The sequence below is a fragment of the Lepidochelys kempii genome, chromosome 4, assembly GCF_965140265.1.
Source record: "Lepidochelys kempii isolate rLepKem1 chromosome 4, rLepKem1.hap2, whole genome shotgun sequence".
In the NCBI taxonomy this organism is placed as follows: Eukaryota; Metazoa; Chordata; order Testudines; family Cheloniidae; genus Lepidochelys; species Lepidochelys kempii.
Window position 1 is genome coordinate 123,063,058 of NC_133259.1, and position 27,754 is coordinate 123,090,811.

Sequence of the window (27,754 nt, forward strand, 5' to 3'; positions counted from 1 at the left end):
CTTGTAGTGTAAACATAGCCTAAGAGCCTTACCCTAGGGAGGACAGCAGCAAGTGCTGAAACTCGGAGAGGGAAAGAGCAGGGGTCTCTAGGGGGGATAGGAGAGGGATGTTGAAGTTCAAATGTCTAGGGGCTAGGAAATCAGAGTTGGCATGGCTAACTGGAGGTAGGAGGATGTAACAGTCTGAGTGGGGTGTTTTGAAGTGGCATTGAGTTGGAAGTCAGGAAGCTGCTGATTTGTGAGGGAATAGTTTTGCAATGGGAGGGCATTCTGGAGCATACATTTCCACAACTTGAGTCTTGAGGAATTTGCACTCTACTTCATGGCCGACATTGTTCTGTTTCCTGACAACACCAATGCAGATAGCGTGCAGGTTCAGCTTGAGTCTCACCTTTTCCGAGTAGATGTGCAGTTTGCAAGAGACTCATGTTTATGGATGCCATTGTCAGATAGGATATTTTTGTTGTTGAGGTGTGATAGTAGTGTTCTAAACACGGTGCGGGGGAAATTGTAAATAACCTGGATTAGTGCACACTGCACCCTCGAGAATTTACAACCAAATGTCCTAAAAGAGATATATGCAAAGCATCAAGTGTTTTAACCAATTGGTTTCAGAGTAGTGTGACTCAGAGTGGCTCTTGTAGGTTTTTCTGTGCAGTCATTCACTGAGTTATGTGTCACTGCAGTCTGTTTTTAAAAAGGCGCTTTCTTAGCATATCTACTTCCTGTGTATCTTTGAGACATACTGTAACTGCTTGCTAAGTGCCTGTCCCACCTCTGAATCTTTCTTACATTACAAATTCAATTATACTAATACAACAAAATAAAGCGGCCTCCCCAAAACCAGAAAATAGGAATCGCTCACCCCAGTCGCACATGATCCCTCTATATCAAGACCCCAGCTCTCATTACACCCAGAGTTAGCAAAAGCCCCAGAAAGCTTAGGTAAAAAAATGGGACTCGCTGTGTTCCCTGAAAGTTACCACATTGGAGGTATTTTGGATCAAGAGGAGTGAATTAAAAAGTTTGGGGCTCTTCATGGAGAACACTTGATTGGCTCTTGTCTCAAACTGATGGAGCTGCAGCTCAAGTGACACTGTAAAATAATCCATTGAAATGCTGCAAAGCCATCGATCTGAACAGTACTTCTGAGATACTTTTTATTAAAATACTGCTTTAAAATTAATCCAAATTTAATTAGGCTTGGCAGGTCACTTCACTCATTTTGACTTTTGTTAGCCTTGCTGACTCATTCAAACTATTGAAGAGTGAGCTAGTTTCTATTCTACCTCATGTATTGTCAAAACGGCCAGCTAAGCTCTGAATATAGAAACTTGTACTGGTGTTATTGACAGAGGCAGAAGTGCTGGCTTTTTCAGATTCTAGATGGAGTTTGTGAAGCTAGCAGCTACAAATTTTATCGTTTGACTTGTAAACTGAGCAAGCCTGCTCTTGAGAGAGACTTGCACAATGTAATTTTTTGGTCCCTTTTCAGAGTACTTGTGATCTGTTAAAACTGCTAGGGTACGTGACCTTTTTCCTCCATTTTCACCCACTTAAAACTTAAACATAAAAAAAATCATTATTATATAGGTAAAATCAGTTGAAGATGAAAAATTGTATAGTCGAATCCCAAAACTTTTTGCATTAGTTTTGTATTGTTAATAAAGTACCCCAGTGGAACAAAGCTATTAACCAAAGGGAATTCAGTGATGAGTTCATTGAGAAGGAACAATTGTTACATCAAAAGTGCATTGTTTTATAATAAACTAGCTCAAATTAAATGATGATGCTTAGGAAGTCACGTTAAACAGTGTTACAATCACACTTGTTATAGGATGACTTTAAAACAAGTAACAGCTGCTATTTAGCATTAACCTTACAGTTTCTTAGTCTTTTGGGCCAGAACAGTATTCATTTTTATATATGATACAGCACTGAGCACAATGTCATCCTTTAACAACAACTAATAATAATAAATTATTTTAATATAAGAGAGCTGTGGCTAGCTAAGAGTGAAAAGTCTTAATGTATATTCAGACTGATTTTTGAATTAGTTTGTATTATGAGTTGAATTGACCTGTGAAAATGACTTAGATTCAGTGTGATTAGACTTCATTAGCGTACTGCATGTTTTTCTTTATTCCTCATGTACATGTCTGCACTGATCAGGTGTTAGGACTCAGAGCATTGAGCTGGTGTCCTGAAAATGTTATGAGATTAGGAACAATGTTGCATTTGTTGGTTCTGAATGGTGTGTACAGTGTGTGTAACTGGTGTATCATGTGTACTAAAGGTATTAAACATCAAATTATATTGTGCTGTGTGGATAGTAGGTTGAATATAGGCTTTTTAAAGAGACAGTATCTTTCATCCTTCTAAAATGAGCACTGTGTGAAGTATATTGGTTAACAGTGGAACAGGATAATTGGGAAACCACTTCTGGACTACAGTGTATGTTGGGATGAATAGAATACATGGTGTTTGGTTTAAAAAGGATTTTTGATGGTCACTTGTCCATTCTTAATCCCTAAACCTCTCTGGGAAGTGTCAAGTCTATCTAAGAATATATCCAGTGAAGGTGATTCACAAACCTTCTTTGACAGCTTGATCCATTGCTTGAGTGTTCAGCTCCCCCGCCCCGCCCCCCCCAATAGTTTGCAACTTCCTTGGTACCTTTCATTCAGGAACTCCAAGTGTTTTACAAGTATTAATGAATTAATCCTTCCAGCACTCCTGTCGGGTAGGTAATTAACTTACATTTTCCTTACCACACCATAAACCCATTACTACTTGTTTGTCCTCACTGACTAATGAGAATAATTGGTGCCTGTCTTCTTAACATCTCTGTGTATTTGTAGACAATTGTTAAATTCATCCTTCGTACTGCTTTTCTCTAAGCTGAACGTGGCAGCTTTCCTAACCATTCCCTAATGGATTTATTTCCCTAACCTTTTGTTCTTTTTCTTCTAAACCCTTTGCAGCTAATCAGAGTTTTGAAATGATACCGAAAGCTCAATGCAGTTCTGAGTTCAGAGGAATAATTACCCTTATTTATTTTGCACAATATACTCCTGTTAACATGACCCATAGTGGCATGTGCATTTTTCTGCCAGGATTGCATTTACTCCTTTATGGCTAGGTTGTGTCATTATGCCCTGCATTTTGGGCAATGTGGTGTTGTGCTTCCCCTGGAGTACCCTGGGAGAGAGTTGTCTAAACCGGAGTCTTGTTTGCACTCCCTGATGCACTAGCATAACTACACTGAAGGGTACGGAGTCAAGGCTCTGCCCCCATCCACCTGCATGGGTGGGAAGTTGTCTGCTCCCTGCACACTAGAAGTGGTGGTATAAAGCACCGGAGTAAGGGGGGGTATATTATGCCACCTTAGTTCTTTGAGCTGCATGTAAGACAATCACTATCTGTCTTAATTTGTCATCCTTTACTTTTCCCTGGCCCTCTCTTGTATTTCCTATCTTACAGTTTATTGAATCCGATTTTATATTGAACTTGGCCATTTTTCCATTTTATTAAATATATACTGTATTTTAATCCCTTGTCACTAGAGAATTTTTGATCCTTTTGACCTTTACCATCTGCAGATATTAATATACTCTCCACTCCATTCTTCAGATTAATGAAAATGCTGATTAATAATAGACCTTTGTGGACTCCTATTCAACATCACCTTCTTAATGGACACTGAACCATTAAAAACAGTTAAGGTTTTTTAGCCAGTAGTAAAACCACTTTATAATTCTATTTAATCCACACTGCATTAGTGGTAGAAGTGGAAAGCAAATTAATAGGAACTACTTGGATGAAGCTGGAGCTCTTGTCTGGTTTTCTTGTCTGCTGCCAATAACTTGTCCCTTCCCTCCCATTCCCAAATGCTATGATTATTTATAATGCTGATGGCTGTTTGTTATTAGTGAAAATGAGTTTGGTTTTTCTCATGTTAATCTTTATAGTGATATTTGTCCAAGTTAAAGCCTTGCCATATTTTTGGCTGTCTGTACAAAATGTAATTAACTCCTCATTTCCATAGGTACTAATTTCACTCCTTTTTTTAAAGTATTTTTGCTAAACATTGATGTTTTAGGAAAGACCCATAAGGACAACTGACAAACTATGTTGGACCTGATCCTGAAGTCTATGATTAACAAGACTCTCGTTGGAATCAATGAGAGATTTGCCTAAGTAAGGATTTCAAGATTCGGTCCATAATGAAATTAACAATGTTGGAATGCAGTTCTGCTTTGAAAAGTAACTGTAAAAATGGCATGTGCGATTCTGTTGCCTCTGACTTGCATATCATATATGCTCAGTTTGCAAATAAATACATATTTTTCTAACTGCCAGATCTGTTAACTTAACCTGGGATCAGAGAGCCCAGTGGCGGTCTTCCTGATGCAAAACTAGAGAAAAGAGGAGTTTGAGGAGGAATATAAAAGAGGGCATTGAGGATGCTTGGCTATATGTAGAAAGCAGCCTGAAGAAAAAGCACTAACAGAGTGGTGGGAAGAAGAGACATAAGATGTTGACACTGAGGAAATGTATGGAAAAAATTACCACCAGGTCAGCTGAACCAGTGTTAAAACTGGTGGGAATCATAATATAGACAGCTTAGTCAGGGTCTATCATTCTTACCATATTACTCAAACGTACTGAAAGCATTATTGACTGTTCTGTGTTCACACTTACAATCCCTGAAAATCCCTATTCAAGTTCTAGAATTTGTATTGTGGACTGGAGAGGTCAAAGTATCATACTCTTCCCTCCCATTGCTTAATTCATTCCTTTTTTAAAATATAGCGGAAGCAGCTTCTGATGGAGGGGAAGCCCAATTTGGCCGTTTTGCCATTTTCCCCTCAGTTCTAGGCTGACACTGGGTTTTTTGCAGTGCTTAATTTGTGTCAGAGCTGAGTCTGGCACCTCTAGGCTTGGCATTTCATAGCCCTGGCACCTCTGCACTTGCTGCATCAGTTATGAAAGTAAAAAAAATTGTTTGAGCCCCAGCACCTCTTTCATTACAAATTAAGCACTGTTTCTTGTGAAGATTTGGGAGAGGGAGGCTTTGAGGGGAGCAGGGATTAGAAATTTGTGGAGACTTCTGTGCACAGCATAAATAAGACCGTAAATTAGCTTTCTGTAATTTAGGGTGTATGTGTTGGAGCAGGGGGATCACTATATAATCAGCAAAATCAAAAGGACCATTGACTTTATTTCTGAGGTCTAAAGATGCTTGGAAATGGAAGAGAGAACTGGGATATAATCTAATAATTTACTATTTTGGTGTAATATTTTTTTTTAAAAAGCAAAATATGTTCAAATAACAAAAGTCCTGTTGTAAATTAATAAGAGAAAGGAAATATAGAGTTAAGGATGAAGATCTCTCCTTGATTGTCTCATTGTGTTTGGATTCCTGAAAACAGTGTAAATTGTGCCATATGTACTGCAATATGTGATCACAATGGGATATGGAAAGGGCCATGTCTCAATATTAACTCTTAGTTTCCTTGCACTTCATCTTAAAACCCTTAGTCTTAGGACTGTGTATTGCCAATATGTCTTAATAGTGGTCACACAGTTTATGTTGACTCTATTTTTTTCTTGTGCTCTGGTAAGCACATGCTGCCTAAAGCAACATCTTAGCTCTGCAAAAGACTGGAGAGATTTAAAAAAGTCAATTTTTAACGTTCAAATAAGACATTAAAAAAAGTTTTTAAATCTGAATTTTCAACTCTCTCAGGGATTGAGCTACCTGTGAATAAAGTATAATGATTAAAACCAAATGTCAATATGTAATTTCAGTGAGATGATTGTATTTTCTTTATTTTTATTTATTTATGCTACGAACTAATAGATATTTTGACTAGTAGCTGAAATAAACTTTCCCCCTCTACAATCTTTTGACTTTTTCCCCAGTTGAACCTCCTGAAATAAGTTTTTAAAAATCATCTTTTCTTCATGGCACTCTGTAACAAAAAAGATGACTCTGGACATATGGCTTAAAGGTCTTTTTAACTGTGTTAAAACACAATATATGGGTTCCCCACAGGAAGTAAATATTGTGCATGTTTGTGCTGGTTTCTGAAAATATTTCCAGATACAAAGTAACCTTCTTAGAATTGTTTCCAATTTGTTGATTTTCTTTTCTCTTTTTTGTTAGATGAAAGGTGCACTGACTGAAATTATCCAGCTCGCTACCTTGGATTCAGACCCCTGGGTCTTAATGGTAGCTGATATTTTAAAATCCTTTCCAGATACTGGCTCCCTTAACCTTGATCTTGAAGAACAGAATCCCAATGTTCAAGATATTTTAGGAGAACTTAGGGAAAAGGGTAAGCAATCATTTGTTGTCTAAAATTACTCTGCATATTTTATATTTTTTGCATTCAAACCACTATGGGTGAAAGTCAATGAGGCAAGGATTACACCCTATGTGTTTGAGTCTAATGGGAAGCAATAAATGTGGGTCTAATTCAGCAGCTCTTTGCCACAGGAACTGTTCCACATGAGGCAGTAGAACTATGTAAGGAGTGCCTGAAATGAAATAAAACTGATGTATAATTTAATAAATATTACTTTTTGATTAAACTTGTATAAACTTTTAAAAGATCATAAATTAAACATTTTATTCCTGTCTTGCATTTTTTTTTTTTTTTTTTTTTTTTACTAATCTTCAAGGGACTTCGGGTTGTCTACATTAGGAGAGAGGCTCTGTGCATTTGTTCATAGTTTCGAAAGCATGATATTATGCTTTCTCTCTAAGACGCCGATCCCAAAGCAGTGAGCTTTGTGTGGACAGACCCCTGTATTGAGCCTCATTAAAGATGAGCGTGTACATCTGTACTTCAAAGAACCAACCATTGTGCTATACAGATGGACTGCAACTATACTAGCAGTTCTTAGGAAGTGTCCCATCGGTGCAGCTTCACGGATGATGGCAGCAGTCAGAGCATTAGTGTAGTCTAGACTAAGGCAGTTAAAATGCCTGAGCCATGTATATGCTAGTACTCCCATAGTTACTGCTACCAGTGATACAGTACCAGTCTTCATGAAATAACAGGAACTGTCCCAAAAGTTGGAAGTGTAGAAGAGCCACCGAATGTAATGGACAGAAATGGTTGTAGAAGCCAGGATGCAGCAAAGTAATAGAAAAACTCCTTGGAAAGAGAACTGCATCATGCTTGAAAATAGGAATGATCATTTGCTGGTAGAAATCTTTACCTCTCGGTATTTTGTGGTCTGCCAGATTGGGTTTTCTATTTTTTGTTTGTTTTTTTGTGTTTTTTTTTAAATGTAGCTTCTGAGAATTAATCTTCAGCTGTTTTCTCCCGAGTACTGAAATATGTACAATACTTTAAAAATAACTTTACACTTGACTAGACAAATCTAACGTGGCCATCTTAAAAATAACATATTTCCTGTTTTATTAAATCCTTGTGAAGGGTTACTTCCTATAATATAGCTAGAGTTGGCAGGTTTCTGGAATAGTGATTATGAGCAAAACAGAAGTTTCCCTCGGGGTCTGAATAAATACTCTGAAGTTAAGAATCACCTGCACAAACTATATAAAAATTGTCTTGTAATTATCTGTGCAAGAGGTCCTTTTACCCACATGCATTATGTTAACTCTTTACACAGTAAGTGAATGTGAAACATCAGCTATGTTGCCGTTGGAGTGCCAGTACTTAAACAAAAATGCCTTGACAACACTAGCTGGGCCACTTACTCCCCCAGTGAAACACTTCCAGCTGAAAAGAAAACCCAAAAGTGCCACTCTTCGAGCAGAACTCTTGCAGAAATGTAAGTAGTAAACCAGCTAGTTGATCAGATACAGTTACAAATAGGATTGTAAAAGGCAGGCATAGAATTCAGTCTTGTTCTTCAGTACAGGAACACGTATCATATCTTCCCTTCTTACAAGAATATGTGCTGACTGGTTTTCCACAATACACAACAGTGCAGAAGATCAGGACGAAGCCTAGTGAAGCCATTCTGGCTGTCACCATATTAATATGCTAGTCTTGTTTTTGTAATTTAAATGCTGTTCAGATTTGAAGGCACTGAAAAAGCTTTTTTTTTTTTTCTCTGTTTAAAGCAACGTTAGATTCTTTGGTGGTTATATTTAGCAATCAGTTTGAGACTCATCAGGGAGAGCTTTTGTTAAGATGCTTGGGGCTCTTACCACAGAAATGAAACTGGAACCAAGCTGAGCTTTATTTTGTCATAGTTTTTGCAACAGGGAGCAGAGGCAGCCAGTACATGCTTTCCCTTGCTCAGTGTGCCTACTGTGAGTGAAAGCCAAGAAGATTTTCATTAACAGAAGGCAGGAAGTTTGGCCAAGCCATTCTTTAACTGAGTGAATTTAAAATATTGTACTGTACATTGCACTTTGCTGTAGCAACTTGCTTTTACCTTTCTTTGAGTTGATTAGTCAGTTTGATTGGATTAAAATATCAACTTGAGTAGCTAAGCATTTTGAATGAAATTTTTACCTTTTTTAACTTTCTACTTTCCCCTCAAGTAGATTGTTTGTTTATTTTTATGTTAGTTTGTATACTTCTGTAACTTAAAAGGATTGTGTAACAGATAATGCACCATTTGGGAAAAAAAATAATTAGATTATGTGATTTGTCTAACATTGATGACCTGTGTCAATTAAAGGTAGTTTCCCATCTTGTACTAGATTAGGTCCTAAAAGAATTTTATGTAGGATGTGCAGTAGTTTTAATTTCAAATACAAATTTTGAAATAACTAAAGCATTTCTCTTTTTAGCAACAGAAACTGCACAACAGCTCAAGAAGACTGCAGGAGTGCCTTTCCATGCCAAAGGAAGGGGGCTGGTCAAAAAAATAGATACAACAAGTATGACTCATTTTATATTACTACTCAGTAGAGAATAATGTATATGTCTATACAGCTCATATGTAGGTAAAATATAATGTTTGCAAAGAATAAAATTACAAGGTTTATATTTTTAAAAACTGGATTACAGAGAGGAGGGAAATGAAGCTCTATGGAAACATGAAAATATAAAAATAATGATGCACTTTAGTGAAGTAATCTTAAACTGATTTTCACATATGGAAAGGAGAACATGTGATAACCATAATATGGGGTAATTATTCCAGGTGAAATAGTATGAAATTCCTGCTTGGAATTTTTTTTCTTACATATATAGATGAGGTTATATATAAAAATAGTATATTTTATTGTAATTCTTAAAATAAGGTACAAAACTGTCAAACATAATTACCAAAAACATAAACAGTTCTGCGCATTAGAAGGGAAAAGGCAGATAAAGCCTATCAAACATTGACTCAAACAGATGCAAAGATTGCCTAGCTCTTACTAAGGATATTGTAGTAATTGAGAATAGTTGTTTTCTAAATGTAGAGAACTATAAATGCACCATTTTCTTGAAGTGTCAGTACCTTCAATATTTTAGGGTAGCAGTAGCACCACTACAGTTAAAATTGCACTCAAGATTTCCATTTTAATGGGGTGAAAAGAGTCTACACAAGTCAGTGCTCTGAGATGATCAGTTCCAAGTATTTGTTGTAATTTCTGAACTACTTGAATTTTCTGTTATCAGTTTGTAGTGGGGGAAAAAATTAAGGCCAATTATGCCAGTTTTTGAAACTGCTATGCAACTAAACCATGTTAGTGCCTGAAGTTTTTCCTTCAGGGCCTTCTTTAAACATCCTACAGCAATCTGAAGTGTGAAAATTGGTCTGATTCTTTGCTATGAGTAGATTGGAAGAATATTTAAAAGTTGCATTTTTAAAAAAATCAATAGATATTTAAGCTTTAAAATGTTACTGCTTGAATGTTGACATTGATACAGTGGAACTGATCAAGGTTGACACTGGTATAAGATAAGGAATATTGGTAGCACTGGAGCTATGTGGACACAATTTGCTGAAGATACAAGTTATAATGGTAGTGTTGGAGTTATCTCAGTACAATGACAAGGGGTTTCTGATGATCTAATTTATCAGACATACTGCTTACTACCACGCTACAGGAGTTCTGACCCTAATGAAATGTGGCTCTTTGTCCCCTGTTAAAGGACAGACCACAGATACAAGATAGTGGTTTGTCTACTCTAGACTTGGAGCTAATAAAGCTATCTCTTTAGCCCAAGCACTAGAGGCTCATACTTTCAGATCCAGAAGCCTCAGGTTCAATCCCCATGGATACATGTGAGGATTGAAACTCCTGTCAACCTCAGAAGCTTGGGACAAGCTTCCCTGGCCAGGGTGTAATCCATGCTTGCAGTGTTTCTCTTTGTATCCCACTCGTCAGGCTGTCTAGTGTGAAATAAGCCCTGGACCTCTGGATTTTAAAGCTATTGTTTGAGCTAGAGGATTAGGCCATTTGGTCAAAGGCAGGGGCAGACTCTAAAAGCTTCGTATGTGGGGTAGCCACTGTAGGAAACAAAGAGCCTTACAGGGTTAGCATTGGCTACACGTTTTTTTATAGAGGTGGTGGTTCAGGGCATTTTAAAATAGGTTATATCTTACAAGTGGTAAAGGACAAAATGGTGTCAGTGTATTCTGAATCCTTGGGCCATCAGATGTGGCGTAGGGTTCAAACAATGTATTAAACAGTTTAATACTTTGGTCATTCATTAACAAATGCCATCACTGTCAGTCACTATTGGTCTCGCCTTGTGTGCGGGAGCTAGTCTTACCTGCAAGAGCCCCCATGCATGTGCCCTCCTCTGTCCGACTTTCTAATTCTGGCCTCTTTTTCACCCAGCCCCCGACTTCTTCTGGCAGATGGAGAAGCTTCAGTAAGCTCAGATGTGCCTGTGATTCCAGGGAAGGATGCCAGCAGGAATGTGTTGTAGGTCACTTAAGATTTTCACAAAGATACATAAAAGCGGCAAAGAGTCCTGTGGCACCTTTATAGACTAACAGATGTATTGGAGCATGAGCTTTCGTGGGTGAATACCCACTTCGTCAGATGCATGTAGTGGAACTTATGCTCCAATACGTCTGTTAGTCTATAAGGTGCCACAGGACTCTGCCGCTTTTACAGATCCAGACTAACACGGCTACCCCTCTGATACAAAGGCACATGTTACATTTAATCCACATGTGACACTTCTTGGGGGTACCTATGGTTGTGAGAGACACCCGTACCACCTGCCCTCATCTGTGCTTACTATGGGTCAGTTCCCCAGCTTCACCAGCCTCTGGAAATGCAATCACTGACTTTACAGGTTAACAATATGCGCACTCTAACTCTCCACACGTGTTCCCGTGGAGTACCCAGCCTCTGATCACTGGATGCTCACAAAATTCCCGGAGCCTCTGCTCCCAAAAGAACAGTACATTTCAGCTTACCAGTTATACCTTAGATCGCAGCTCTGCTTAACACCCAGCAATTAGATATGTTTACAGTAAAAAGAAGATATTTATTTAACAAAGAACAGATCCAGGTGATAGCAAGTCGAAGTATTGGAAGCAAAGGGATACATAACAAAGTTCATAACATGCATTCTAGAATGTAGACTTACTTCATTGGCCAAGGGATGTCTAAGTTTAGTTCACCCCCAAAGTCTTCCCAGCATTTTTCAACCAAGCCTGACTATGATACTTTTTTCATAAAGCACACACGCAGTCAGCTTACTTCCTACATGAAGGATACAGAGTGAGTTCCTTTTTTCTTTCTACAGTTGTAGTCCAAAAATCCATTGTCTTCACTTGTAAACTGGATTCCCTCCTGCTGGGTTATTTCTTCCTGTAAATTCCTTCTCTTGAAGATTTTATAATCCCATCATTACTATTCAGCTCAGACTGTAAATGGGTATCCATTGTGAACCACACAATACTCAATTTACATATAGCCAGACAAACATCTCTTGCCTAAAAGAAACTTCTTTATCACCTTCTGGTGACCAGCTCCAATTCACATACCTTGAGAACATAATTTTCAATATATATACATGACTCCTTACATATTATCCATGTATACATTTCACAGTGATTATGATCACTAGGGTTACATCGCACCCTTGGCAAACTAATATGAAGACATCAGACCCAGTGGATCCCTGTATCACTTATGCATCCCTCTGCCAGTTGGCACCAAGAGGTCCCGGGTCACACCGCACAACTGCTGAGGCAGTAAGTTTAGTAAACATTTTGGGCATTTGTCACATGTTAGGTGCTGGTGTCACACAATGTGGCCATCCACAAATTCCCAGAATACTGGGCATTCCAGCACTTCTGGGAATTGCATGACCCCATTCCTGCCTGTGTGACCCTGCATTCACAGTGCATGCAAGATCACACTGGCAGGGATGGAGTGGCACACTCTTCAAAATAGCATAGTTTTGTCTAGTACTGGCTGGGGGACAAACTAGCCAAAAAGAGGACTGCCTCATATAAAACCAGACGAGTGGCCTCCTACACATACCGGTAGATTTCAAGGTAGAGAGGTGAGCTTCACATTGAGGACCCATCCAGAGTAGGAGCACAGTGGCCAGACCTGCTGTTGGAGTTCAGACATGCACCCAGCTGCTGCAGCTACTGTTGCCTGTATGCAACTTCCAGAAGTGCAAGTTAGGCTGTGGCATTTTTTTAGGAAGCAAGTAATGGTGTAGACTCCTTCGCAGAGGGTTACTCAGGCTGACAGATTATCATAACTGCTAAATATACAGCTGGTTGCTTTTGGCATAGTTACTTTCAATAACTTTTCAACAGTGATAGAATGTTAGAGACAAACACCTATTCTCTTCTATGTAGCTTATGAGGCACACTGCACCTTCTCACACCTTCAGGAACATCTATGCAGCCAGAAGCAGTTTCAGCCAGTGCAGTTTCTCCATCTCCATTTCCTCTTCTACCTACAATAGATGTTTTCTGGAACTACAGTTATCTGTGCTCTTACCTGCCTTTTTTCAACCAGGCAGTTGGAAGGCAGTGAGGCTGCATCATCAGTGTCTGGTGACAGGGAGATGTAGAGACATGTTGTTGTCTGCCCAAGTGATCTCACAAGAAAAGGGAAGGTGAGGGAACAGATTTCTGCATGACACATGAGAACCTTCAGAACATCTGAACAGGTTCTCAGAATAATGCTTGGATCTCTGAGAGGAAAGAAGAGAAGCATCAAAATGCAATCTTATCTACCCCCATCACCAGGATCTGCAGGAGAGTCTCAAAAGTTTATGGTCAATAGCATCAAAGGTCGCTGGACAATTACAATACAATCTCTGCATGGAAACCTGAGTTTCCATAGGAGAAGATAATCAGCCAACAAAATGAATGGGTACACTCTGTTTAAACCCAAGCCAAAAACCTGATTGAAAGCAGGAAAGTCAGGTAGAACACCAATTACTTTTGTCCTCTTTCCCAGAAAGGGGAAGGTTAGAGACATCAGGATGGCTTCTAACTGCTGTTTGAGGGAAGTTGATAACCAATATGTTGCTCCTTCCAATAGCTTAACTTCTTAATAGCTTATGAAAATTAAGCTAAGTGCTTTCCTGATTTATATATGCATCCAAAACACATCTTAAAGCATATTAAGTTTGCAAAGTCAAGGACTCAAAAGTTAGGAAATGTCTGAATTAAAGCTGCTTGTGTTAAAACTTCATTTGGCACCCTTGCATTATGATTTAGACTTTAATTACATGATTACATACTATTATTTTCCACAGGGCCTCTGTCTCATTCAGGGAATGGGTAGTTACTCCATGTTTCTTTTATCCTCCACATTCCCTCCATAACTCTTCTCTTATGCAATCCCACCAGCACCCTCTGCTCCTATCTACCCCCATCACCAGCTGCTGCATCCCTCTGACCCTCCCCCTCCCCCTCCTCTGGCTCCTGCAGTCCCCTGTGTATTTCAGCCAGAGATGCACAAATAACATGATACATTTCATCTCAAAAGGTTAAAGCATGGTAAAGTTATAAGCAACTGAAAACTTGTCCTATCATGGAAAACGTTAGGCAGTCTTAACTATAGGAGGTACTACCATCTGTGTCTATAATTCACCTTGATTAAATAGAGCCCTTAGCAGTAAGCAGAGCTTGATGTAGTTCAGTAGCAATATGTCTTTTTTAATAGACTGCTTTATTTAAATTCTTGTGCATGAAAAGATATCTGTATGCGTCTAACTGTGTAATAATTGTGGCTCATCCTTAAACCTTTGGGGCACAAACTCTGACCCAGTGAACTCCTTTTATTAACATTTTTGCAGGCAAAAATAAACCTCTGAGATGCATCTGATGTATATCTATAGTCAATTCCGTCCAAGAAGCTTTTAAAGCTTTTAAAGCTACAGTACAAGAAATGAGGAGTCCAGATCTCATCATTCTTTTCAACTAAGTGGAAGTTCATTACAACTGATGTTGCTGATTTTTTTTTCCCCCCTCCAAAGCCCCGCTCAAAGGAATACCAAAACAAGCTCCATTCAGGAGTCCCACAGCACCTAGTGTATTTAGCCCTGCTGGAAACAGAACCCCTATACCTCCTTCAAGAACACCTCTGCGCAAAGAAAGAGGAGTGAAGGTAAGTAATAGTCTTTTTAAATACTCTTGCATTTTCCCATCAGTCCCCAGCCTCTGATCAAAAGTGAACTATAGTTTGTTGGCACTGGTTATAGAGCAGTTAATATTTTTTTGTGAGTTTCCAAAGTATTTCATCAAATAGTACAAATCAAATACTACTTTTAAAAATGAAAAATCAAATGCACAATTACAAAATGTGGAATAACTGTCTAGGTTTCAGTACTGCTGAAAAGGATCTGGTGGTTGTAGTGGATCACAAATTGAATATAAGCTGACAAAGTGATGCAGCTGCAAAAAAGGCTAATATTCTGGGGTGTATTAACAAGAATGTTGTATATAAGACATAGGACGTAATTGTCTTGCTGTGCTCAACACTGGTGAGGTCTCAGCTGCAGTATCGTGTCCGCTTCTGGGCAGCGCACTTTAGGGAAGATGTGGCTAAATTGGAGAGAGTTCACAACAAAAATAATAAAAGGGTTATAAAGCCTGATCGATGATGAAAGGTTAAAAAACTGGGCAGGTTTAGCCTTGAGAAAAGAAGACTGGGGTTGGAGGGGGGATCTGATATGTTTTCAAATATGTTAAAGGCTGCTTTAAAGAAGACAGTGATTCATTGTTTTCCATGTCTGATGAAGACAGGATAAGAAATAATGGGCTTAATATGCAGCAAAGGAGATTTGGATTCGATATTAGGAAGAACTTTCTAACTGTAAAGATAGTTTAGCTCTGGAATACTCTTCGAAAGTAGGCTGTGGAATTGAAGGTTTTTAAGAACAGGTTGGACAAACACCCTTCAGAAGTGGTCTAGGTATACTTGGTCCTGCCTTGGCACAGGGGACTAGACTTGATGACCTCTCAAGGTCCCTTCCAGCCCTGCATTTCTGTGATTCTATGAAATACGTTTTGTAAGACATTTCAATTCAATAATGAATTTTTTTTTTTTATTTTTTTTTGGTAGCTACTAGATATCTCAGAGTTGGATATGGTTGGTGCTGGTCGTGAAGCAAAGAGAAGAAGAAAGACTTTAGGTTGGTACAGCATGTCTGTAAGGTGTATAAATGTTAATAACTGAAACTACCTTGAGAACAAGAGCCAGATATATCCTATCAATTTCACTTTCTTAAATCCAACTTTTAATTAAAATTATCAACTCAGATGGGTTTAAACTTGAAGGGAGGTTCCTCCCTTTGAAAAAATGGCTACTAACCTTCCATAACTACGGTTCTTTGAGATGTGTTGCTCATGTCCATTCCAAAGTAGGTGACTCCCAAGCCCTGGCACAGGTGAAGGATTTGGAGTTTATTGGCATGCTGATTGTTAATACCGCTTGGCTGAAACCTGCATCATCTCTAGCCTGTTGGGTGATGGTATAATGGTCATCAATCCACTGTTTTGCATTCCATGGTGCTGGTCTACAGATGTCCTGGTTAGGAACTTGAGCTACAAACGCCACCAAAGATGCTTGAGCCCTCCTAGAATTGTGCTGTCAGGGCAGGAGAAGCAGGGACCTTTGCCAAATCGTAGCATGTGTGGATACATGATGATAAAATTATCTGGGCCGAGACTGGAAGGCCTTTCATGCCGTCTGCAACAGCTACAAAAAGCCAAGTAGATTTTTTTAAATGATTTAGTCTTTCTATGTAGGCCAGTGCACATCTGACATCCGGTGAGTGGAGTCTCTGTTCCTCCCTGTTGACATGCAGCTTCGGATAGAAGACCAGTAGGAAGATATCCTGGTAACTATGGAATTGTGAGACCACCTTTAGAAGGAAGGGCGGATATGGCTGCAATTGAACCGTGTCCTTGAAGACTGTATAAGGTGGTTACAAAGTAAGGACTCAGATCTCCCAGACCCTCTGGCAGAAATAATGGCCACCAGGAAGGCCACCTTCCAGGATAGGTAGAGCAGAGATCACGTTACCAGCGGTTCAAATGGAGGTCTTGTTAGCCTTGCTAACACCAAGTTTAGGTCCCAGGGAGGGAGTGGCTGCCATATCTGGGGGTATAACCTCTCCAGGCCCTTAAGAAAATGACGACAATTAGAGTTTGAGAAAACAGAATGGCGATTCACCCATGGGAAGAGCCAAGATCGCAGCTAGATGGACCCTAATAGATGACACAGTTAGGACTTGTTGTTTCAAGTGGAGTTGATTGTGCAGGTGAAACACACTTCTGCATAGACCAGTTCAAGAATCTCTTCCACTTTGGCAGGTAAGTGGTTCAAGTGGACGGTTTTCTGCTCTTTAAAAGCACCTCACAAACCAGCTCACAGCATGCTAGCTCTGTGGGGTTCAGCCATGGAACTTCCAGACGGTGAGATGAAGGGACGCTATGTTCATATGATGTAGATGGCTGTGGTCGTAGGAGATCAGGTCTGGAAATGGGGGCAGGCAGATTGGCGTTTCCATCAAGAGGTCTAATAGGATGGTGAACCGGTGCTGACATGGCTACACTAGGGCTATCAGATGCATCTTGTCTCTTCTGACCTTCAGCAAGACCTTGTGAATGAGAGGGATGGGAGGGAATGCGTAGAAGAGGTGGTCTGTCCAGGGGAGGAGAAAAGTGTCTATGAGCAACCCAGGAAGGAGCAGAACCAAAGACATTTCTTGTTCTACTTCGTCGCGAGCAGATCTATCTGGGGAGTCCCCCACTTGTGAAAGATGCCTTTTATGACATCTGGACAGATGGACCACTTGTGGTGGTTGGAAAAGGATCTGCTGAGGTGATCCACTGGCTTGTTCTGTGCCGTGGAAGATAGGAGGCTTCAAAGTGGATCGAGTGAGCTATGCAGAATTTCTGCATACTGCACGCTGCATGCTGCTGCTTTATATAAAACATCACTGTCATGTTGTCTGTAAGAACCAACATGCACTTGCCCTTCAGATGGGGTTGGAAGGCCTGACAGGCTAGGCAAACCACACTGACCTCCTGATATTGATGTGTAGCAAGAGCTCCTTTGGAGACCCTGACTCCTGAGGGTCCCCAAGTGACCTCCCCAGCCCATCGCTGATGTGTCTGTGATGAGAGACATTGATGGTTGGGGTCTCGAGAATGGGACTTGGTTTCGTCTAACCACCAAAGAAAGGAGGCGATCACCAATGAGGGAAGTGTGATGACCATGTCCAGGTATACCATGCCTGAAGGGGTCTGTGCTGTAGTCTTGCATGCTTCACCACATAAGTTCATGATCCCATCCCATCATGATCCATCCCAGCCATGGTAATGGGTGGTTTCTGAAGCTTTCAATGAGCACCCATATTGCTTGGAACCAGGCTTCCAGGAGGGAGGCTCTGGCTTGGACCAAATTGAGAATCGCCCTGATGAATTCTATCTTTTGAACTGGGGAGAGAGTAGACTTCTGTATATTTATTAACAGACCTAAGTCCTAGAAAGTTGACTGTGCTATATATGTCTCCATCTGGACCTTGCTCCAACCTCTGATCAACCAGCTGTTGAGATAAGGGTAGACCTGAATCCCGTCTCCTCAGGAAGGCTGCCTTGCACTTTGTGAACACCCAAGCGGCTGCGGACAGGCCAAATGGGAGCACAGCAAATTGGTAGTACACATTCACAGTAAATCTGAGGAACCTTCTCTTTCCCTGAAAGATTGAAATATGATAAGCATCTTTCAAATCCAGGGCGGCATACCAGTTCCCTGAATACAGGGAGGGGATGAAGAAGGCTTTTTATGCTAGAAGTTGCTTGTGAGAAGGATCCTTGAAGAGAGACTAAGGATGGGGTGCGAAAGAGGGGAACAACTGAATTGAAGGGTGTATCCCAGTGTTATCATGTGTAGCACCCAGTGATCTGAGGTAATACCATGCCTCATAGAAGTGGGACAACCGGTCCACAAAAATTGGGGAAATCTGATCCACACATTGACCTCGTATATTGTCCCTGAGTGTCCCATCAAAAGGTCTGCCACCCCGCCGATTGTCTTGGGGGGCAGGCACGGAAGCAGATGAGGACTGGGGTAGAGGTCTTGTCTTGTAGCCCCTGCTTCTCCTCTTACTATAGTCCTGTCAGGACTGTGGTGGGAAGAAGTGAGCTGGTTGGGGCTTTCAGTGCATCCTAGAAGGGGCTGGTGTATGTAGCCCTAGGGACTTCAGGGTGGCTCTTGAGACCTTGAGGCTGTGCATTTTGATGTCTGTTTGCTCTGAGAAGAATGACATACTCTCAAAAGGGAGGTCCTGTAAGGTCTGGTACACCTCATACGATAGGCCCAAGGATTGACGCTAAGAGCCTCTCCTCATAACTACTGTCGAAGCCATTGATCGGGCTGCAGAGTCCACCGTGTCTAAAGCTCCCAATAGGGATGCCCTTGCCACAGATTTTCCCTCCTCTGCTAGGGCTGTGAATCCACTTCTTGACTCCTATGGCAATAGTTTCTTGAATTTTGCCATCAAGTTCCAAGAATTAAAATCATAGCAACTCAGGAACACTTGCTGGTTTGCGATCCTGAGCTGAAGGCTGCCAGTTGAAGACACTTTTCTGCCCAAGAAGTCTAATTTTTTGGCATCTCTGGTCTTAAGGGTTGGACCTTGCTGACCCTGTTGCTCCCACTCATTGGCCACTGATACCACCAGTGAGCTCAGTGGTGGATGAGTTTGAAGGAATTCAAACCCCTTTGCTGGAACAAAGTACTTTTTCTCTATCCTTTTAACCGTTGGTTATAGGGACACTGGGGTCTGGCATAAGGCCTTGATGGGGTCCATAATGGCTTCGTTTAAGGGCAAAGCAACTCATGAGGGCCTGATGCAGCAGGAATATCCACCAGGGCATGGGAGGACTCTAATCTCCTCTATGTACCCCCAGGTTTTGAGCTACCCTTTTGAGGAGCTCCTAGTACTCCCTATAATCATCATTATACAGGAGGGTGCTATGCCTGTTCCCACCACTGCCTTGTCAAGAGAGAAGAAAGAGGAGGCCTTTACAGGCAAGGGGCACTGTTCCTCATTCTGTGCACCAGCTCGGTCTCTCAGTGCTGGATCTTGATATTTGGCACCAGGCTCAATACCTGTTCCGAGGGACGTGGTGGGGGAGCTCCAGACTCTGAAACAATGGAGTAGGATTTCCTGGACTATGACCCCTTGACTGGTGGAAAGGCCCAGGCCTTCCAGAATAATCATTGTAGTGGCATTTGCCACTGCACTGGTGGCCAGGCCGCTGGTGGAATGCCCTGGCCCATGTCCACCATTGGGTAAAGCCGACTGGAGCAGTGCCGGCTTCTGCGGGAGACATACAACTCTGCCTCTGAGTCAGACTCCGAGGACTCCCTGCCAGGTGACCAGCACGGAGTGGTGCTGACAAGTGCCGGTGAGCGGTGCTGGGAGGGAGGATACTGGTGCTGTGCCATCATGGCTGGTTTCCCTTCTGATGGCATCCTGGGCCACGGTGCTGTGGGAGCTCTGGTCTCTGGTGCCGCCGCTGACAGCTCCTGTACAGCAGGGGATGGCGGTCCTGGGAGCAACGATTCCTCCCTCACGGCCTCAAACACCTCTGGTGTGGATGGCATCACCAGAGTAGTTGGGCTCTGATGGACCCTCCACCACGAGAGAGCCAAAGGTGCCAGACTCAGTGGTGCCTTTCTGGGGCTGGAGTCAACAGTACAGGGCGAATTGCTGGCATCTTAGACCCGGCATGGGTCGCAGTCTGCTGGTGTCTTTGTGTCCCACAGATCTTGGGGTTGGGAATCGCTCCCTGTCCATCTTCTTCTGCTTCTTTCTCAGCACCGGCGATGGAGAGTCCCTTACAGGAGCGATCTTTGGCAACAGGGATGACTGATGGTGCCAGGAGTCCTGAAAAGCAGAAAGGCACCAGAGAGGCAGAACAGCGCTGCATCTCTCTAAGAGAAGCCTCCATGCTTCTTTTTGAGGCCAAAGTACTCGGTGCTGAGTCAAAGTGGTTCAGCTCCAAGGGAGGGTGAAGTGCCTCCACCATGAGGAAGAATTTAAGTCTGGTGTCCCTGTCTCTCTTAGTGTGGGGCCTGAATCCTTTACAGATTCTGCAGTGCTTCTGCATGTAGGCTTCCCGCAGACATTTGAGGCAGCTGGAATGGGGGTCACTAACAGGCATAGGCTTGTGGCATGACACACAAGACTTAAACCCTGGAGACCGAGGCATGCCTCGCTACTAGGGGGTGGGTAACCCTGCTAAACAGGGTACCATAATCTAAATAACTGAAACTTAACCACTACAAATAATTATGTACAACTAAAAGAACAAAGTCCACTGAGAGGGGTACTTGAGGGAAAATGCAAGAATGAGCTGAAGTTCCAGCGACTGGTAAGAAGGATCGGTAGAACCCTTTATAGCAGCGCTATGAGCACGCAACTCTAGGGGGCACTGGAGCCAACCTGACAGATACCACTGAGTGGCGGTGCTTGGGGTGAGCACACACCTACTTTGGAATGGACGGGGCAAGCACTTGAAGAATTAAAGGTAGCCATGTTTGTTTCTGAATTCCACTAATTAAAATGCTGTGTGCCCTGGAAATATGTTGAGAGGGTTGAACTAACTATCTGTGCCCTTTTGAACATACAAACATCCCAACAAAGATGAATGTGACATTAGCTTTTCCTTTTGTGTTGCAGTCAAAAAAAAGTTCTGAAACATTTTTGTATATTGTATACTTATTGCATAACTAAGTGAAATTTTGAAAGGATCAATTTTGAATCTTTTATCTATATGGTATACAAGCATCTTAAATATTTATTTTGAATGATCTTAAAAGAATGAAAAAACAATTAGGCATTATTTAATAATCATCCTGAATGAGAAGACCGGGCTACTTAAACACATGCAGAAAACAAATTAGGTGGCATGTTTTTCCTGGAACACTTTCTTGATTTTGCAATTTGCTAAATGAAAACAAATCTCAGTTCTTTTTTGTAAGATCCAAAACAAGTTAAATACATTTTTATGAATGAAATCACAATTGTAAGAAGTGTTGTGATGGATAGCTGTGCTTGGTTTATCTGAATGCTCAGATTCAGTATCTTTGTGAAATGTAAATTTTGTGGTTAATTTAAGCATCAGCGTGATTATGAAACCACGTGGGTATTTTATATGGAAAAACGTTGATTTTACCAGAATTATAACAGATGTGTTTTCTAAGTAATTTTTATCAGAATTTTCTTTTAATCTTCTACATGGATCACTCTAAAAAAATTTAGTTCAGGAATTAGGAAAGTTAACTTGAACAAACTCCTTCTTTTCTATCCAATAGATACAGAAGTGGTGGAAAAACAAGCCAAAGAAGAAACAGTAGTGGAAAATGCAACTCCAGATTATGCTGCTGGCCTTGTGTCTACCCAGGTAGGACATTAAGTTGCAATGAAATATAAAATTGTGCTGCATAATGCTGGGATATTTTATTCTAAAGACTAGTTCTGTATCCTCTTTAAAGCTTACCTCCAAGTGAATAACTATTTTATAACGATTCCACAAAATAATGTTCTATTCTTGATGTATTTTGCTGCTAATATACAATGCAGAATGAACACTTAAATGTGTTCTAGGAAAACTAGTGAGAGCTTTTTTCATAAATGTAACTTAGGGTCGATCTTCTCTTCTGAGGGTTAGAAGGGGATGTGAGGAGTTTGTGGAAGCCGAAAGGTGGATTATCATTGCAAGCTGCTAATTCTGTCTAAACTTTGAATGACTGACAACATCTCAGGGAGTTTCTGGTGTTCTACGACTAATGTGCACAGGGAAGTTATACCACTAAAAGGTAGGCTGTGAATTCAAACTGCACTAGTTACACCAGTATAACTCCCTGTGTGGACACTCTTCTACCAGACTGAGTGCCTTTTTTCAGTTTGGTTTATATTGAGTTGTAAGCCATTTAAGATAAGGCACTCTTATTCTGGAATAAGAGTGTCCACGTGAGGAGTTACTGATATAATTATAGCAGTTAACTATAATTGTATAATTGGAAAAATCTCCCATGTACATACATTGTTAAGCAAGTGCCAAAAAGAAAGCGCTAATGGAGAAATAGAGAAATGACAAAGTTGACATTGTGTGTAAAAGGTCAGAATTTCCATGCAGTCATGTCATATATGGCTGCAGAACTGCAAAACCATTTACTGTTTTACAGAAACTTGGCCCTCTGAACAATGAGTCCGCACTACCTTCTACAAGCTATTTGCCTGCAACCCCCAGCGTGGTTCCATCTTCCTCCTATATCCCAAGCTCCGAAGTGCAGCCAGGTAAAATAATCATTTTTGCTACTGGCACTTTATTAATACATTGGTTCTCTCATATATTTTTTGTCATTCATTTGTAATTACAAATGCAGGACACATTCCTTCAACCATCCCTGGTGTAAGTAATCTCATTGACTTCAACAGGACTATTTGTGTAAGGGTTGCAGGAGAAGGCCTCTAGTTTTTTAGTAACAAAAGACACATCATTTACATTATTTTTAAAAAAATTCTCACTTTAAAAGTAGCTATGAAATCACTTTTAATTATAGATCTGACAAAGGCTAAGGTACTCTTTATCCCCCTAAATGGTTCATTTGCTTGGTCTTTTTATAGGAAATCTGATTGTAAGCCATTAGGAATGTACATTAGTCCAAAGATTACCTTGTGGCTCTGGGTGTGTGAAAGAGAGAGGTACTTTCTCAAGTGTTAAACAATAATTGTATAATTTATTAAAGGGTTACTGCTTTAACACATGGTGTTCAACCACAACCTATCACCCTCTCACCTTTTTCCTTTGCATTTTTATGAAGGTCTATTAGGTACAGTTCAAAAATCAAATTACATTCAATAATAGAAAACAGGGAAGTGTTAAAATAAGTGATTAGCCATGGGATTAAAAGGTTTAACACACCCCCCCGCCCCCCCAACACACACACGCACACACACAACGGAGCAGGGACTTGTCATCATACAGGTCCGTAAGATATCTAATACACGTAAATAATAGTGATTCGTTAACAAAGCACTTTGGGATAAATTCAGTCAACAAAGAACTGACATTTCAATTATATGCAACATTCTTTACCCTGGTGCTTGTGTACAGATTCCTACCATAGCAATGTTTACTTTTCAGTTCAGGAACTTTGGCACAGTGGTCACTGCAGACGGGCACATGTAGAATGTACACAAGCTTGGCTCAGAAACAGAGTTCCAAATCTCTCAGAAGCCCTGTATAAATCTCTCTCTGGCTGCAACTTGGCAGCTCTGGAAAGTACATGGCCTGAAGCATCAGCAGTGTCAGCCGCTAGTGTTGTTTTCTAGTATTAGCATTGTATCTAACTGCAGAAAAACCATCATGTGATGTTCTGAGCCTTGCTAGTTGCATTTTATTTTTCATTCCTTTTGGATCGTGTGTGTTATCTAGCCAGGGGAGTTTAACATTGTCTTGTTTAATTAAAGCACATACAATGAAGACCAAATATTTTGGTTTACTTTAATTTGAACTTAGAATCGTAGAATATCAGGGTTGGAAGGGACCTCAGGAGGTTATCAAAGCAGGACCAATCCCCAACTAAATCATCCCAGCCTGACCTTGAAGATTTTTAAGGAAGGAGATTCCACCACCTCCCTAGGTAATTCATTCCAGTGCTTCATCACCCTCCCAGTGAAAAAGTTTTTCCTAATATCCAACCTAAACCTCCCCCACTGCAACTTGAGACCATTACTCCTTGTTCTGCCACCTGCTACCACTGAGAACAGTCTAGATCCATCTTCTTTGGAACCCCCTTTGAGGTAGTTGAAAGGAGCCATCAAATCCCCCCTCATTCTTCTCTTCTGCAGATTAAACAATCCCAGTTCCCTCAGCCTCTCCTCATAAGTCATGTGCTTCAGCCCATTAATCATTTTTGTTGCCCTCCGCTGGACTCCTTCCAATTTTTCCACATCCTTTTTGTAGTGTGGGGCCCAAAACTGGACACAGTACTCCAGATGAGGCCTCACCAATGCCGAATAGAAGGGAATGTTCGCGTCCCTCGATCTGCTGGCAATGCTCCTACTTATACAGCGCAAAATGCCGTTAGTCTTCTTGGCAACAAGGGCATACTGTTGACTCCTATCCAGCTTCTCGTCCACTATAACCCCTAGGTCCTTTTCTGCAGAACTGCTGCCGAGCCACTCGGTCCCTAGTCTGTAGCAGTGCATGGGATTCCTCCGTCCTAAGTGCAAGACTCTGCACTTGTCCTTGTTGAACCTCATCAGATTTCTTTTGGCCCAATCCCCTAATTTGTCTAGGGCCCTCTGTATCCTATCCGTACCCTCCAGCGTATCTACCTCTTCCCCAGTTTGGTGTCATCTGCAAACTTGCTGAGGGTGCAATCCACACCATCCTCCAGATCATTAATGAAGATATTGAACAAAACCGGCCCTAGGACCAACCCTTGGGGCACTCCACTTGATACCAGCTGCCAACTAGACATGGAGCCATTGATCACTACCCATTGAGCCCGACAATCTATACACCTTATGGCTTTGAATGCCCTATCTGGTTTTCATGGTCAAGGTTAAGAACCTCTTTCTTTAAACATTTTGTTTCATTGTTGTGGCAGGAAATATTTTAAATTGGTCAATGCCGTACTTCACATATTCAGGATCTAATTGCTTTATTGTTTGACCTTATTTTTTTTATGTAATACAACAAACTGTGCATCTTGCATCACTTTAGCTATTAACAACCTCCAAGATTAAAGCTGTTAATGTGGCGTCTTGCCGAAATCCCAACTCCTGCACTTACATTCTGCCAGTTTTTTCTCCTTCCTTTGCCCTCTGTGCCCCCCAGTCTGTTTTCAATTGAATATGGTCACATTCCTCACTTCCTGCCCTAAACTGTTTATAATGATGCTTAGCATCGTTAAATAGTAGTAGCATTTTCAATAGCCCCTAAGTCACTTAGGAGTCAGCTTCTTTGTTTAAGCCAAGAGTAAGTTGCATGTCATGGTAAGCTAAGTGATTAATAGATAGATTCTGTTTGTAAAGCCTTGTGGGAGTCTTCAGATGACAAGATTATAATTTGATAAATTGTAGAATCTGTGTCTGGCTGTGGCGGATATCATTGTCTGGGATTTTCCTCTAAAATGTTTTGAGTTCATACTGGATTTGAAATAGTTACTGTGTGTGGTTTTGAGGTTTAATTGTACTAGTTGGTTATCCACTTTGGGAGAGAAGGGACAGTTCATCTGTCATTCCAAAAGCAGGTCTCTACAGTAACCCTTTCCTTTTCAGTGGTCCTCTAAACAACAACTGATCCAGGAACTGGATTTTAATTCTATAATTCCTGTTGTTTAGCCTGTTTTTTCAGTCTTTCTTCTCAATATTCACTGACTGGCTGAGACTGGGAATTAATTCTGACTTCCTTTGGGAAGTTGCTTCTAAAATTTAGTTTCTCTAATCTCAGCTCCTGCATAATAGGTCTTCATACAATAATTGTGCTATACTTATAATTATGGAGTAGAAACTCAAAAATTTATAAAGCAGACTCCATTAAATACAAATTTCACTGCTAAGTATAGTGCAACGGAGATTTGCCAATTGGAAGTCCCCAAGCTTTCTCCATTATTGGTAAAGGAAATGCAGTGGAAAGGGAGAGAGAATGTAGTTTTTCAAATGTAATCCATAAATAAAATAAATGGCTCATTTAATCACATCACTAAAACGTGGCTCTCTCGAACTCTTGTCTGTCTGTATCTAGATACTTTTAAAAGGCACTGTAGTATCTGAGACCCTTATCCAATTGCGGATGATTTTTTTTTAATTGTTACATTTGTTCATGCAGCTGGATCTGTGCGAGAGGCCATACAGGCTAACAGGCAACCCGAAGAGTCTACAGCTCCAAACACTACTCCTCTTCCTGCTCAGTTCAAACAACGAACACCCATGTACAACAGTAACTCAAATCCAGCTGCAGCTACACCTACTTCACCCTTAACACCTACTGCGCCTCCTGCCATTTCCCCTGCTGCACAACCGCCGCAAGTAGTCCCCCAAACTCCGCAGCAGCCACCACCCAAGAAAAGCCTTTCTCTCACGGTAAGTAATAATGTATCTGTAGATGAAAAGCAGTTTTCATTCAGGATCACAAATCTTTACTATTAACCTCAGTAGCATGTTAATTCTTTAATGGCTTGGCAAATGCTGAGTTTTGGCATTCAGGAGGCTGTAGAAAGTACATCTTTTAACCAACGAAAATAGAAGTGCTCTGCCAACTAGTTAACGTTGCTATTGGATGTTTTCATGTGTCTTGTGATTTCTATCTGTGCAAACATAATGGTTCAGTATGGTAGACTTCTTTACCTGATTTCCTTGTTTTTTAAGTTTAAAAAAAAAAACCCCAACAAATCATTTGTTTTTCATAACGGTAAATGGACCTAATGAGGTTGTTACAGTCAAACATTGAGACAAATGGGATGGGGGTGAGTTTCCACCATAACTGCTACTCATGTTTGGCTGAAAAGGACTTGTATTATAAACCAACACAAATAGCAGTGACTGTACAGTGGAAGAAGATAGCAATTGATTGTTCTAAAGAGAAAGCTTTAAATGGTCAAATACTGTAAAATGCAGGAAAAATCATACTCCAAAAACTGGACTACATCTCTTTTCTGTTGCTGATTAAGGTCACGATCCTGTAAACTCTAATGCACGTGCCTGAAGTTAAAGTACATGAGCAGTCCCAGGTCATAGAGTTCTAAGGCCAGAAGGCACCATCAGATCCCTAGTCTGACATCCTGTACGTCACAGACCACCAACACCATCCAGCAGCTGCACGCTAAACCCAACAACCAAACTTAAACTAAAGTATTACAGCCGACAAGGGGACTAGACTATTATGTGCCACAGGCAGAATGGGAGGGACTGAGGTATATCAATATCCAAGGCCCCTGCAATGGAAGGGAAATGGTTTAACTGAGAGAGACCCAGATAATCCAGGCAAGTGATGTTTCATGGTCCAGAGGAAGGCGAGACAGACGGTCGCACGTGCTCTCTCTCTCACCACACACGCACACACACAGTCTCTCTCTCTCAATTCCTTCTCAACCCCACATATGGCGATCAGTTAAACCCTGAGCAAGAACCAGCCAGCTAAGCATGCGAGAGGGGAAATGTTCAGTGCCTTCTAAGAACACAGGCCCCATCCAGTGTCCCACCTCCAGCTGTGGCCATCTCTGATGCTTTGGAGATAGGAGATCAAACAAAATAGAATATATTGGGGCTGGGGAGCTGGAATTCCTTCCTGAGCC

The 27,754-nt window shown here is 41.0% G+C and overlaps 1 protein-coding gene across 2 annotated transcripts in view; it reads left to right on the forward strand.

Moving 5' to 3' along the window:
• The window catches only part of NELFA (negative elongation factor complex member A), a 35,477-nt gene that overhangs the window by 1,471 nt on the left and 6,252 nt on the right, over window positions 1–27,754 (forward strand). Inside the window, exons 1-9 of one of the 2 annotated variants that reach the window (XM_073342737.1) lie at window positions 3,624–4,200; window positions 6,173–6,344; window positions 7,651–7,812; window positions 8,786–8,875; window positions 14,403–14,533; window positions 15,491–15,560; window positions 21,761–21,849; window positions 22,634–22,745; window positions 26,290–26,543. In XM_073342737.1, coding sequence (XP_073198838.1) covers window positions 6,173–6,344; window positions 7,651–7,812; window positions 8,786–8,875; window positions 14,403–14,533; window positions 15,491–15,560; window positions 21,761–21,849; window positions 22,634–22,745; window positions 26,290–26,543 — 1,080 coding nt within the window. In that variant the 5' untranslated portion in view covers window positions 3,624–4,200. Of the gene's footprint in view, window positions 1–3,623; window positions 4,201–6,172; window positions 6,345–7,650; window positions 7,813–8,785; window positions 8,876–14,402; window positions 14,534–15,490; window positions 15,561–21,760; window positions 21,850–22,633; window positions 22,746–26,289; window positions 26,544–27,754 lie in introns of those variants that run through there. The other variant, XM_073342736.1, reaches the window with a different exon arrangement.